The sequence below is a fragment of the Salmo trutta genome, chromosome 3 (genome assembly GCF_901001165.1).
Source record: "Salmo trutta chromosome 3, fSalTru1.1, whole genome shotgun sequence".
Classification (NCBI taxonomy): domain Eukaryota; kingdom Metazoa; phylum Chordata; class Actinopteri; order Salmoniformes; family Salmonidae; genus Salmo; species Salmo trutta.
Genome location: NC_042959.1, coordinates 1,893,935 through 1,907,388, shown reverse-complemented (window position 1 = coordinate 1,907,388; position 13,454 = coordinate 1,893,935). Strand labels below are relative to the sequence as shown.

Here is a 13,454-nt window from a genome sequence, read left to right as displayed (position 1 = left end):
GGGTTCAACAGGGTCAGAGGTCAAACTGGCCCTCACACAGCTGGCTGACTGGCTGGTTGACTGGCTGGCTGACTGGCTGGCTGACTAGCTGACTGGCTGGTTGACTGGCTGGTTGGCTGGCTGGTTGGCTGGCTGGTTGGCTGGCTGGCTGACTGGCTGGCTGACTGGCTGGCTGGTTGGTTGGCTGGCTGACTAGCTGACTGGCTGGTTGACTGACTAGCTGACTGGCTGGCTGGCTGGTTGGCTGGCTGACTGGCTGGCTGGTTGGCTGGCTGACTGGCTGGCTGGTTGGCTGGCTGACTAGCTGGCTGGCTGGCTAACTGGCTGGTTGACTGGCTGGTTGACTGGCTGGCTGGTTGACTGACTGGCTAGTTGACTGACTGGCTGGCTGGTTGACTGGCTGGCTGGTTGACTGGCTGGCTGGTTGACTGACTGGCTGGCTGGTTGACTGACTGGCTGGCTGGTTGACTGGCTGGTTGACTGGCTGGCTGACTGATTAGTTGACTGGCTGGCTGACTAGTTGACTGACTGGCTGGCTGACTGACTAGTTGACTGACTGGCTGACTAGTTGACTGACTGGCTGGCTGACTAGTTGACTGACTGGCTGACTGACTAGTTGACTGACTGGCTGGCTGGCTGACTAGTTGACTGACTGGCTGGCTGACTAGTTGACTGACTGGCTGACTGCCTAGTTGACTGACTGGCTGACTGACTAGTTGACTGACTGGCTGACTGGCTGGCTGACTAGTTGACTGACTGGCTGGCTGACTAGTTGACTGACTGGCTGACTGACTAGTTGACTGACTGGCTGACTGGCTGACTAGTTGACTGACTGGCTGACTAGTTGACTGACTGGCTGGCTGACTAGTTGACTGACTGGCTGGCTGACTAGTTGACTGACTGGCTGACTGGCTGGCTGACTAGTTGACTGACTGACTGGCTGACTAGTTGACTGACTGACTGGCTGGCTGACTAGTTGACTGACTGACTGACTGGCTGGCTGACTAGTTGACTGACTGGCTGGCTGACTAGTTGACTGACTGGCTGACTGGCTGGCTGACTAGTTGACTGACTGGCTGACTGGCTGGCTGACTAGTTGACTGACTGGCTGGCTGACTAGTTGACTGACTGGCTGACTGGCTGGCTGACTAGTTGACTGGCTGGCTGACTAGTTGACTGACTGGTTGAGAGTACTTACTGTTTGACCACCTCCATCTGGTCTTTGACAGACATGCCTCCTATACACAGGACTGATCTCATATGTGGAGCCCCTTCTTCCTCCAGCAGCTTACAGTAGTATTCTATGATGGTGTGGGTCTGTTTCGCCAGCTCTCTCTGTAGGGAGAGGAACATGTTTAGCCAGCTCTCTCTGTAGGGAGAGGTACATGTTTAGCCAGCTCTCTCTGTAGGGAGAGGAACATGTTTAGCCAGCTCTCTCTGTAGGGAGAGGAACATGTTTAGCCAGCTCTCTCTGTAGGGAGTGGAACATGTTTAGCCAGCTCTCTCTGTAGGGAGAGGAACATGTTTAGCCAGCTCTCTCTCTGTAGGGAGAGGAACATGTTTAGCCAGCTCTCTCTGTAGGGAGAGGAACATGTTTAGACAGCTCTCTCTCTGTAGGGAGAGGAACATGTTTAGCCAGCTCTCTCTGTAGGGAGAGGAACATGTTTAGCCAGCTCTCTCTCTGTAGGGAGAGGAACATGTTTAGCCAGCTCTCTCTCTGTAGGGAGAGGAACATGTTTAGCCAGCTCTCTCTGTAGGGATAGGAGAGGAACATGTTTAGCCAGCTCTCTCTGTAGGGATAGGAGAGGAACATGTTTAGCCAGCTCTCTCTGTAGGGAGAGGCACATGTTTAGCCAGCTCTCTCTGTAGGGAGAGGAACATGTTTAGCCAGCTCTCTCTGTAGGGAGAGGTACATGTTTAGCCAGCTCTCTCTGTTGGGAGAGGAACATGTTTAGCCAGCTCTCTCTGTAGGGAGAGGAACATGTTTAGCCAGCTCTCTCTGTAGGGAGAGGAACATGTTTAGCCAGCTCTCTCTGTAGGGAGAGGAGAGGAACATGTTTAGCCAGCTCTCTCTGTAGGGAGAGGAGAGGAACATGTTTAGCCAGCTCTCTCTGTAGGGAGAGGAGAGGAACATGTTTAGCCAGCTCTCTCTGTAGGGATAGGAGAGGAACATGTTTAGCCAGCTCTCTCTGTAGGGAGAGGAACATGTTTAACCAGCTCTCTCTGTAGGGAGAGGAACATGTTTAGCCAGCTCTCTCTGTAGGGAGAGGAACATGTTTAGCCAGCTCTCTCTGTAGGGAGAGGCACATGTTTAGCCAGCTCTCTCTGTAGGGAGAGGTACATGTTTAGCCAGCTCTCTCTGTAGGGAGAGGTACATGTTTAGCCAGCTCTCTCTGTAGGGAGAGGAACATGTTTAGCCAGCTCTCTCTGTAGGGAGAGGAACATGTTTAGCCAGCTCTCTCTGTAGGGAGAGGAACATGTTTAGCCAGCTCTCTCTGTAGGGAGAGGAACATGTTTAGCCAGCTCTCTCTGTAGGGAGAGGAACATGTTTAGCCAGCTCTCTCTCTGTAGGGAGAGGAGAGGGACATGTTTAGCCAGCTCTCTCTCTGTAGGGAGAGGAGAGGGACATGTTTAGCCAGCTCTCTCTCTGTAGGGAGAGGAACATCAGAATCCAAACCAGGTTTGAAACCTCATCTTTCACCAGTCAAATGTATCTTCTACGGAAGAGAAAGCATTCATGAGCAGATCAGGGTCCTTCACTCTTACAGAAGGGCAGTTTCTTCTCTAACCTCTGTCATAACATTACAGTGTGAAGGACTTACTGAGGGACAGATGATGAGACCGTAGGGACCTTCACTCTTACAGAAGGGCAGTTTCTTCTCTTGCTCCAGAGAGAACATGATGATGGGAAGGGTGAACACCAGAGTCTTCCCTGACCCTGTGAAGGCGATACCGATCATATCCCGGCCTGAGAGACTGAACACACACAGAGATACAGAGGAAACCAATCAATCAATCATATTGATATAGCCAACCAACCAATCACATCGTATTGATATAGCCAACCAACCAATCACATCATATTGATATAGCCAACCAACCAATCACATCGTATTGATATATCCAACCAACCAATCACAGCGTATTGATATAGCCAACCAACCAATCACATCGTATTGATATAGCCAACCAACCAATCACAGCGTATTGATATAGCCAACCAACCAATCACAGCGTATTGATATAGCCAACCAATCAATCACATCGTATTGATATAGCCAACCAATCATATCGTAATAGCCAACCAATCACATTGTATTGATATAGCCAACCAACCAATCACATTGTATTGATATAGCCGACCAACCAATCACATTGTATTGATATAGCCAACCAACCAATCACATTGTATTGATATAGCCAACCAACCAATCACAGCGTATTGATATAGCCAACCAATCACAGCGTATTGATATAGCCAACCAATCACAGCGTATTGATATAGCCAACCAATCAATCACATCGTATTGATATAGCCAACCAATCATATCGTAATAGCCAACCAATCACATTGTATTGATATAGCCAACCAACCAATCACATTGTATTGATATAGCCAACCAACCACATCGTATTGATATAGCCAACCAATCACATTGTATTGATATAGCCAACCAACCAATCACAGCGTATTGATATAGCCAACCAACCAATCACAGCGTATTGATATAGCCCTTTTAACTAGAACTGTTTTAGAGCTTTACAGTAACGGAGAGAGAAGCGAAGACAACCAATGAGAAACCAGTTAAACATCGTATAGCTTTGTATCGCCAGGAATCATGTTCACATCATCAGGAACGAGGGCAACGTCAGTGGTTTATTACTGTACTAACACATCAAAAGGAACGAGGGCAACGTCAGTGGTTTATTACTGAACTAACACATCATAAGGAACGAGGGCAACGTCAGTGGTTTATTACTGTACTAACACATCATAAGGAACGAGGGCAACGTCAGTGGTTTATTACTGTACTAACACATCATAAGGAACGAGGGCAACGTCAGTGGTTTATTACTGTACTAACACATCATAAGGAACGAGGGCAACGTCAGTGGTTTATTACTGTACTAACACATCATCAGGAACGAGGGCAACGTCAGTGGTTTATTACTGTACTAACACATCATCAGGAACGAGGGCAACGTCAGTGGTTTATTACTGAACTAACACATCATAAGGAACGAGGGCAACGTCAGTGGTTTATTACTGAACTAACACATCATAAGGAACGAGGGCAACGTCAGTGGTTTACTACTGTACTAACACATCATAAGGAACGAGGGCAACGTCAGTGGTTTATTACTGTACTAACACATCATAAGGAAGGAGGGCAACGTCAGTGGTTTACTACTGAACTAACACATCATAAGGAACGAGGGCAACGTCAGTGGTTTATTACTGTACTAACACATCATCAGGAACGAGGGCAACGCTGTCAGTGGTTTATTTCTGTACTAACACATCATAAGGAACGAGGGCAACGTCAGTGGTTTATTACTGTACTAACACATCATAAGGAACGAGGGCAACGTCAGTGGTTTACTACTGTACTAACACATCATCAGGAACGAGGGCAACAGTGGTTTATTACTGTACTAACACATCAGGAATGAGGGCAACGTCAGTGGTTTATTACTGTACTAACACATCATCAGGAACGAGGGCAACAGTGGTTTATTACTGTACTAACACATCATAAGGAACGAGGGCAACGTCAGTGGTTTATTACTGTACTAACACATCATAAGGAACGAGGGCAACGTCAGTGGTTTATTACTGTACTAACACATCAAAAGGAACGAGGGCAACGTCAGTGGTTTATTACTGAACTAACACATCATAAGGAACGAGGGCAACGTCAGTGGTTTATTACTGTACTAACACATCATCAGGAACGAGGGCAACGTCAGTGGTTTATTACTGAACTAACACATCATCAGGAACGAGGGTAACGTCAGTGGTTTATTACTGTACTAACACATCATAAGGAACGAGGGCAACGTCAGTGGTTTATTACTGTACTAACACATCATCAGGAACGAGGGCAACGTCAGTGGTTTATTACTGTACTAACACATCATAAGGAACGAGGGCAACGTCAGTGGTTTATTACTGAACTAACACATCATAAGGAACGAGGGCAACGTCAGTGGTTTATTACTGTACTAACACATCATAAGGAACGAGGGCAACGTCAGTGGTTTATTACTGAACTAACACATCATAAGGAACGAGGGCAACGTCAGTGGTTTATTACTGAACTAACACATCATAAGGAACGAGGGCAACGTCAGTGGTTTATTACTGTACTAACACATCATAAGGAACGAGGGCAACGTCAGTGGTTTATTACTGTACTAACACATCATAAGGAACGAGGGCAACGTCAGTGGTTTATTACTGTACTAACACATCATAAGGAACGAGGGCAACGTCAGTGGTTTATTACTGAACTAACACATCATAAGGAACGAGGGTAACGTCAGTGGTTTATTACTGTACTAACACATCATCAGGAACGAGGGCAACGTCAGTGGTTTATTACTGTACTAACACATAAGGAACGAGGGCAACGTCAGTGGTTTATTACTGTACTAACACATCATAAGGAACGAGAGCAACGTCAGTGGTTTATTACTGTACTAACACATCATAAGGAACGAAGGCAACGTCAGTGGTTTATTACTGCACTAACACATCATAAGGAACGAGGGCAACGTCAGTGGTTTATTTCTGTACTAACATATCATAAGGAACGAGGGCAACGTCAGTGGTTTATTACTGTACTAACACATCATAAGGAACGAGGGCAACGTCAGTGGTTTATTACTGTACTAACACATCATAAGGAACGAGGGCAACGTCAGTGGTTTATTACTGCACTAACACATCATAAGGAACGAGGGCAACGACAGTGGTTTATTTCTGTACTAACACATCATAAGGAACGAGGGCAACGTCAGTGGTTTATTACTGTACTAACACATCATAAGGAACGAGGGCAACGTCAGTGGTTTATTACTGCACTAACACATCATAAGGAACGAGGGCAACGTCAGTGGTTTATTACTGTACTAACACATCATAAGGAACGAGGGCAACGTCAGTGGTTTATTACTGTACTAACACATCATAAGGAACGAGGGCAACGTCAGTGGTTTATTACTGAACTAACACATCATAAGGAACGAGGGCAACGTCAGTGGTTTATTACTGTACTAACACATCATAAGGAACGAGGGCAACGTCAGTGGTTTATTACTGTACTAACACATCATAAGGAACGAGGGCAACGTCAGTGGTTTATTACTGAACTAACACATCATAAGCAACGAGGGTAACGTCAGTGGTTTATTACTGTACTTACATGGTTGGAATCCCCTGGATTTGAATGGGTGTAGGGTGAACAATGCCCTTCTTTTTCAGACCTTTCAAGATTGCTGCGAACACATAGTAAAAGAGGGTTGGAGAAAGAATTACTAGTCAATCATTTTTAACCACGACAAAAACATATCACCACTTTATTAATAAAAAGGGTGCAAAACAAAAAAAACTAGGTTTTTAATGAAAGTTGAAAGTGTCTGTGTGTCCAGTGTCTCTCTCACCCTGTAGGAACTGTGTGTGTGTGTGTGTGTGTGTGTGTGGTGTCTCTCTCACCCTGTGGGAACTTAGTGTGTGTGTGTGTGTGTGTGTGTGTGTGTGTGTGTGTGTGTGGTGTCTCTCTCACCCTGTGGGAACTTAGTGTGTGTGTGTGTGTGTGTGTGTGTGTGTGTGTCTCTCACCCTGTGGGAACTTCATCTCCCTGAAGCTCTTGATCGGCGGAGGGATACCGTCACCATCGACCAGGATGTGGTACTTCTTCCTGACGCGGTCGTGTCTCGCAGGGGGCATGTTCAGGATGTACCGTGGAGCCAACCAACTATAAACAATAATAATGTTATCTTTACGGCACATTTTACACTAAACAACAATATAAAACACAACATGTAAAGTGTTGTTCCCATGTTTCATGAGCTGAAATTAAAGATCCCAGAAATGTTCCATTACGCAGATAAATCTTATTTCTCTAAAATGTTGTGCACCAATTTGTTTACATCCCTGTTAGTGAGCATTTCTCCCTTGACAAGATAATCCATCCACCTGACAGGTGAGTCATATCAAGAAGCTGATTAAACAGCATGATCATTACACAGGTGCACCTTGTGCTTGGGGACAATAAAAGGCCACTCTAAAAAGTGCCGTTTTGTCACACAGCACAACGCCACTGACATCTCAAGTTATGAGGGAGTGTGCAATTGGCATGCTGACTGCAGGAACGTCCACCAGAGCTGCTTCCAGATAATTCAATGTTAATTTCTCTACTATAAGCCGTCTTAAGCCGCCTCCAACATCATTTTAGAGAATTTGGCAGTGTCCAACCTGCCTCACAACGGCAGACCACGTGTAACCACACCAGCCCAGGACCTCCACATCCGGCTTCTTCGCCTGCGGGATCGACTGAGGAGAGGCGCTGAAGAGTATTTCTGTCAGTAATAAAGCCCCTTTTGTGCAGAAAAAGTCATTCTGATTAGCTGGGCCTGGCTCCCCAGGGGGTGGACCTATGCCCTCCCAGGTCCACCCATGGCTGAGCCCCTGCCCAGTCATGTGATATCCATAGATTAGGGCCTAATGAATTTATTTCCTTATACGAAGTGTAACTCTGTAAAATCTTAGAAATTGTTGCATGTTGCGTTTGTATTTTAGTTCAGTATAGAATGTATTGTTACTGGATGTACCGCATAGCCAACCAACAGGACTACACATGTCAAGCTATGCTATATTAACTCTGATTGGGAAATGGTCTCGCCACCTTCAGCATGACATGAAACACATCAAATAACAAGCCCAGAAAAACAAATCAGATTTAGCTTTTTCCGGTGTGTGGTAGGTACTGTCAAAAAACGGTGTAATTTACCACAAAGTAAACCCCTTATCAGTCGCCCTCTAGAATCTGGACTCACACCTTGTTTTGATGGGGTCGTCATAGATGATGCCTTTAGCCATTTCCTTCACCGACATGAGAGCTGAAAGAGAAACAAACGATTAGAGCTGGGCTGGAATAAAAGCCTGCAACACAGCCTGTTGTCGTCCACCCTTGAAGTGAATCTGAACTAGAACAACAGTGGCCCATTGACAGTGATAGGGTCAGTATGTACAGTAACATCTATTACCTCTGTAGGGTCAGTATGTACAGTAACATCTATTACCTCTGTAGGGTCAGTATGCACAGTAACATCTATTACCTCTGTAGGGTCAGTATGTACAGTAACATCTATTACCTCTGTAGGGTCAGTATGTACAGTAACATCTATTACCTCTGTAGGGTCAGTATGTACAGTAACATCTATTACCTCTGTAGGGTCAGTATGTACAGTAACATCTATTACCTCTGTAGGGTCAGTATGTACAGTAACATATATTACCTCTGTAGGGTCAGTATGTACAGTAACATATATTACCTCTGTAGGGTCAGTATGTACAGTAACATCTATTACCTCTGTAGGGTCAGTATGTACAGTAACATCTATTACCTCTGTATGGTCAGTATGTACAGTAACATCTATTACCTCTGTAGGGTCAGTATGCACAGTAACATCTATTACCTCTGTAGGGTCAGTATGTACAGTAACATCTATTACCTCTGTAGGGTCAGTATGTACAGTAACATATATTACCTCTGTAGGGTCAGTATGTACAGTAACATCTATTACCTCTGTAGGGTCAGTATGTACAGTAACATATATTACCTCTGTAGGGTCAGTATGTACAGTAACATCTATTACCTCTGTAGGGTCAGTATGTACAGTAACATCTATTACCTCTGTATGGTCAGTATGTACAGTAACATCTATTACCTCTGTAGGGTCAGGGTCAGTATGTACAGTAACATATATTACCTCTGTAGGGTCAGTATGTACAGTAACATCTATTACCTCTGTAGGGTCAGTATGTACAGTAACATCTATTACCTCTGTAGGGTCAGTATGCACAGTAACATCTATTACCTCTGTAGGGTCAGTATGTACAGTAACATATATTACCTCTGTAGGGTCAGGGTCAGTATGTACAGTAACATCTATTACCTCTGTAGGGTCAGGGTCAGTATGTACAGTAACATATATTACCTCTGTAGGGTCAGGGTCAGTATGTACAGTAACATATATTACCTCTTCCCTCTGCCACACTCTGCAGAATCTTCTGTTCTTCTTTCAGCTGCTTCTCCTTGGCTGACTCTTTACGAGCTGTGGACATGAACAGACATATTTTAGCATTTAACAAAAAGACAAGTCAAGATCATGATACATTTTAGAATGCATAACTGGTATACCTTCTGTTTTCTACTACCCATGGATAAAAAACCCATAATTCACCACACTGAACAATGATCATTCCAATTCTAACTGTGAAATGATTACATTTCAAACTGCCACTGTACCACTTACCTTCAGCCTTTTCCTTGAGGACCTGGTGTTGATCCAGCAGGGAGACGTTAGAGCGTGGTCCCAGACCCTCGTCCTCATCTCTCTGCTCTCCTCCACTATCCTTCTGCTCCTCCTCTACTACCTTCCCTCGGAGACGCAGCATCTTCAGTTGCTGGGGGCACAGAGTGACGGGGTTGATTGGGAGGGAGAGACGGAAGCGAGGAAAGTTATGGGTCATTGTGTTTGGTGGATCTACAGTACAAATCATTCTGACACTGCCCAGTCAAAGCTAATTTAAGTCTGTCAGCGGCGCACACACACACACACACCACACACACGCTCAGTTGGTAGAGCATGGTGTTTGCAACGCCAGAGTTGTGGGTTCGATTCCCACGGGGGACAAGTACGGAAAATGTTTTATGAAATGTATGCATTCACTACTGTAAGTCGCTCTGGATAAGAGCGTCTGCTAAAATGACAAAAAATGTTGTTGTTTTTTTAAATGTAAAAAATGTGTTTACCATTTTATGCTTTCTGATTTTGACTGGTACGTATGGGACATAGTCATCCTCTTCAGATGGATGATCGGATCCAGACTTCTCCTCCTCCCCATAGGATCTCTGTGGAAACAAAAGTACACCAACAATTACAAAGAAAGTGGTTTATTCAGCTGCCTAACTAAACGATAAGCTAGTTAGCAAACAAAATACAAAGCAACATCACAGATGAATAGAGTAAGTTAGTTAATAAGTATATTTGGCTACTAAAACATTTCGCTACACTCGCATTAACATCTACTAACCATGTGTATGTGAGAAATAAAATGTGATTTAAAATGAGCCTAGCGTCTATGAATGGGTTAGTTACAACGGGATCTATGCTAGCTAGCAAGCTAGATAGTGTGCTAACAATGCTAGCTAGGTTTATTTTTAACATCACCTACCTTTTTAGACCGGTGTTCTGTCTCCATTTTATTGTGTTATGTTATGAGTTGCTACTGTAGCCTGTTAAAGGCTACTTTGGTCAACTTTATTTCCCCAAATACATGAAAATATACCTCAGGTTTGCGCTGTAAGAAAACACTAAAGACGTAGTCAGAATGTTTGTGTACGGCGAGCAGGGAACGACAAATCCAACCAGCGTCAAAAACGTTTCCGAAGAAAAAAAATCTTCGCTTTGTGCAGTCTGACCGCAGAGTATCTAAATCCAGAGGGTTTTAACGATTTAACGGACTGCACATCTGACAGAGGAAGAAAACTCGACGGAAAATCTGTTTCCATCCAACGTGTCGTTTTTTTTTCGCCCAGCAAAACATCTAGTTTTTGTATGGAGGTCAATGAGAGTGTAAACAACAAAAAATTGTAGTGGCTTATTTGCTACGTGAGGTTTATTTGATCGAGTTGAAGTTTTGTCATTCTTAAGTTGTTACGAGTGTATTTATAAAAATGTGACATTCTGGCAACTTTGAGAGAGAGAGAGAGAAAAAAGCGTTATATCTCCAGGCTATGCATGTCATGAAGCTAGTAACTTCTCTATACATTCAATACAGGCGGTGGACGTCACAACCTTCACCGAATATTCAAAATAAGTTTACAATAATGAGACGTATCCGCCACTGGACTACCCGCCGTGCTGCTTTGTGAACAACGACTCCCATTGTTCGGGCGAAGAGACATGTATCTTGTCAGTATATCTATAATCTTTGGACCCTGATTTTTTACATTTTTAATTTAACCTTTAACTGGGAAATTCGCCATGACATACCTACAAGTGTGATCGGGGATTTTTATTGGAGAACAAGTTTTAACCTAAATTCATACTGTACTGCCTTTGGTCTGTCCTTGCCTGACAACTCAAACTGAATTCTTCCGGTTGCTCTGTCTTAGTTCATGTCCATGAGCTTGAAGTGCAATAACTAAATTCTCCCTTCCACTCCTAAACAACGCACATTTGTTGAAACTTTGGCAAAGGGTAAAGTATACAAAACTTAGTCCACTGTGTTCGTAACATATTCTAGTTTTTGGAACAGAAAACTGTATTGACATTAAAATGTTTCATAAATGAGCAGAATGTAAGCCAAAATCCATGTTCGCCCTCTGCCGGCCACTGGGCTTCCTCTCATCACCATATTTGGGGGTGAGTGGAGACGCCAACCGGATGCTTCAGATTTATACATCCGGTGATACATCTGGCTCATTGTACCATCTGTGGCATCCCAATAGACCGTACTTCCTCTTATGGCGGCTGTGAGTAGGCATTAACTCCGCATTGTTTCGTTGGACAAAGGCTATGAGGAAAATGAATGGCGTTTTTGTAGTTTTTTTTTGTTGATAAACACTGAAAATAAGAATTTATGTAATAATAAAAAAAAACACAAAGGCTTCATTATTTCATAAAGGTTATGTTAACCGACTGCTGAGGTAACTCATTTCATAAAGGTCATGGAATCAACCAAAAAAGTTGGAGTCCCACTCAGTGGACTACTTTAAAATGGTAGAAGCCCTCAAAAACAGCCTTATGGTCTCAAGAGGCCTCAATCATTCTATATGGCTGGAGTAAGAAGTTTGTGTAGTCATGAGGGTGGTTACTCAATGTCGGGAAGACATGGAAAGCTGGTGTCAGTTAGACCAAGTCTGGCCCTCCCGTGTCTACCATCCTCTGCTAGTCTGGACTTTAACATGATGACTTTGGTTGTAAATAACCTTTATCGATATTAGATAATTCTGAAACAAATGTATTGTTTACATTTTAGTCATTTAGCAGACACTCTTATCCAGAGCGACTTACAATAGAGTGCATACATTTTATTACTTTTTTTTTTTAACTGGCCCCCGTGGGAATCGAACCCACAACCCTGGAGTTGCAAACACCATGCTCTACCAACTGAGCTACAGTGGGACCTACATGATGCATCATATCATGAGACCTTAGCCTAAAACCACTCGGAAAGCAAAACACCTCACTTTATTTTGTCAAAACGGCAATGTTTTAATCTTTCTGAATGAAAAGGTTTTCACAGTATCAAAAGAGAATAATAAAAAAATAACAGAAAAGAAGTCAACTTGGCTTAGGCCTACATTAATGGTATAGTAAACATCTACATTCCACACATTTCAGATAATGTCTTCTAGTTGAATATAACCTGGATACAAAAATTTCAGTTACAGATTTTCGGGAAGAAAAAAGAAAACCAAAAATAAAACATAAGACGGAAACCCTTTAAACATCGAAGCACCACTTCCTTCGTAACATCACTTCAACTAGCGATCGTTTTGTGATCAGAAAGGGAACACATCTAAGTTCAGGACTGCAGAATCAAATATGGAGTGACAGCAGAAGTTCTTACTGAGGTGTATGACCCCAGAAGGGTCAGAGAATTATGAATTATTTTAACCATGGTTGAAATCCTCACCCATCCTCAGAGAGACAGGTCATCAGTATGGTTGAAATCCTCAGAGAGACAGGTCATCATTATGGTTGAAATCCTCAGAGAGACAGGTCATCATGGTTGAAATCCTCAGAGAGACAGGTCATAATGGTTGAAATCATCACCCATCCTCAGAGAGACAGGTCATTATGGCTGAAATCCTCACCCATCCTCAGAGAGACAGGTCATCATTATGGTTGAAATCCTCACCCATACTCAGAGAGACAGGTCATCATAATGGTTGAAATCCTCACCCATCCTCAGAGAGACAGGTCATCATAATGGTTGAAATCCTCACCCATCCTCAGAGAGACAGGTCATAATGGTTGAAATCCTCAGAGAGACAGGTCATTATGGTTGAAATCCTCACCCATCCTCAGAGAGACAGGTCATCATTATGGTTGAAATCCTCACCCATCCTCAGAGAGACAGGTCATCATAATGGTTGAAATCCTCACCCATCCTCAGAGAGACAGGTCATCAGTATGGTTGAAATCCTCAGAGA

At 43.7% G+C, this 13,454-nt stretch overlaps 1 protein-coding gene across 1 annotated transcript in view; it reads right to left on the bottom strand.

Moving 5' to 3' along the window:
- The window catches only part of ddx41 (DEAD (Asp-Glu-Ala-Asp) box polypeptide 41), a 28,032-nt gene extending 17,027 nt beyond the window's left edge, over nucleotides 1-11,005 (bottom strand). Inside the window, exons 1-9 of the mRNA XM_029720241.1 lie at nucleotides 10,466-11,005; nucleotides 10,044-10,142; nucleotides 9,544-9,694; nucleotides 9,268-9,342; nucleotides 8,064-8,124; nucleotides 6,844-6,980; nucleotides 6,429-6,501; nucleotides 2,823-2,976; nucleotides 1,199-1,335 (exon numbers count right to left, since the gene is read on the bottom strand). Of these exons, the coding sequence (XP_029576101.1) occupies nucleotides 1,199-1,335; nucleotides 2,823-2,976; nucleotides 6,429-6,501; nucleotides 6,844-6,980; nucleotides 8,064-8,124; nucleotides 9,268-9,342; nucleotides 9,544-9,694; nucleotides 10,044-10,142; nucleotides 10,466-10,492 (914 nt within the window). The 5' untranslated portion in view covers nucleotides 10,493-11,005. The remainder of the gene's footprint in view (nucleotides 1-1,198; nucleotides 1,336-2,822; nucleotides 2,977-6,428; nucleotides 6,502-6,843; nucleotides 6,981-8,063; nucleotides 8,125-9,267; nucleotides 9,343-9,543; nucleotides 9,695-10,043; nucleotides 10,143-10,465) is intronic.
- Between the last annotated feature and the right edge of the window lie 2,449 nt (nucleotides 11,006-13,454).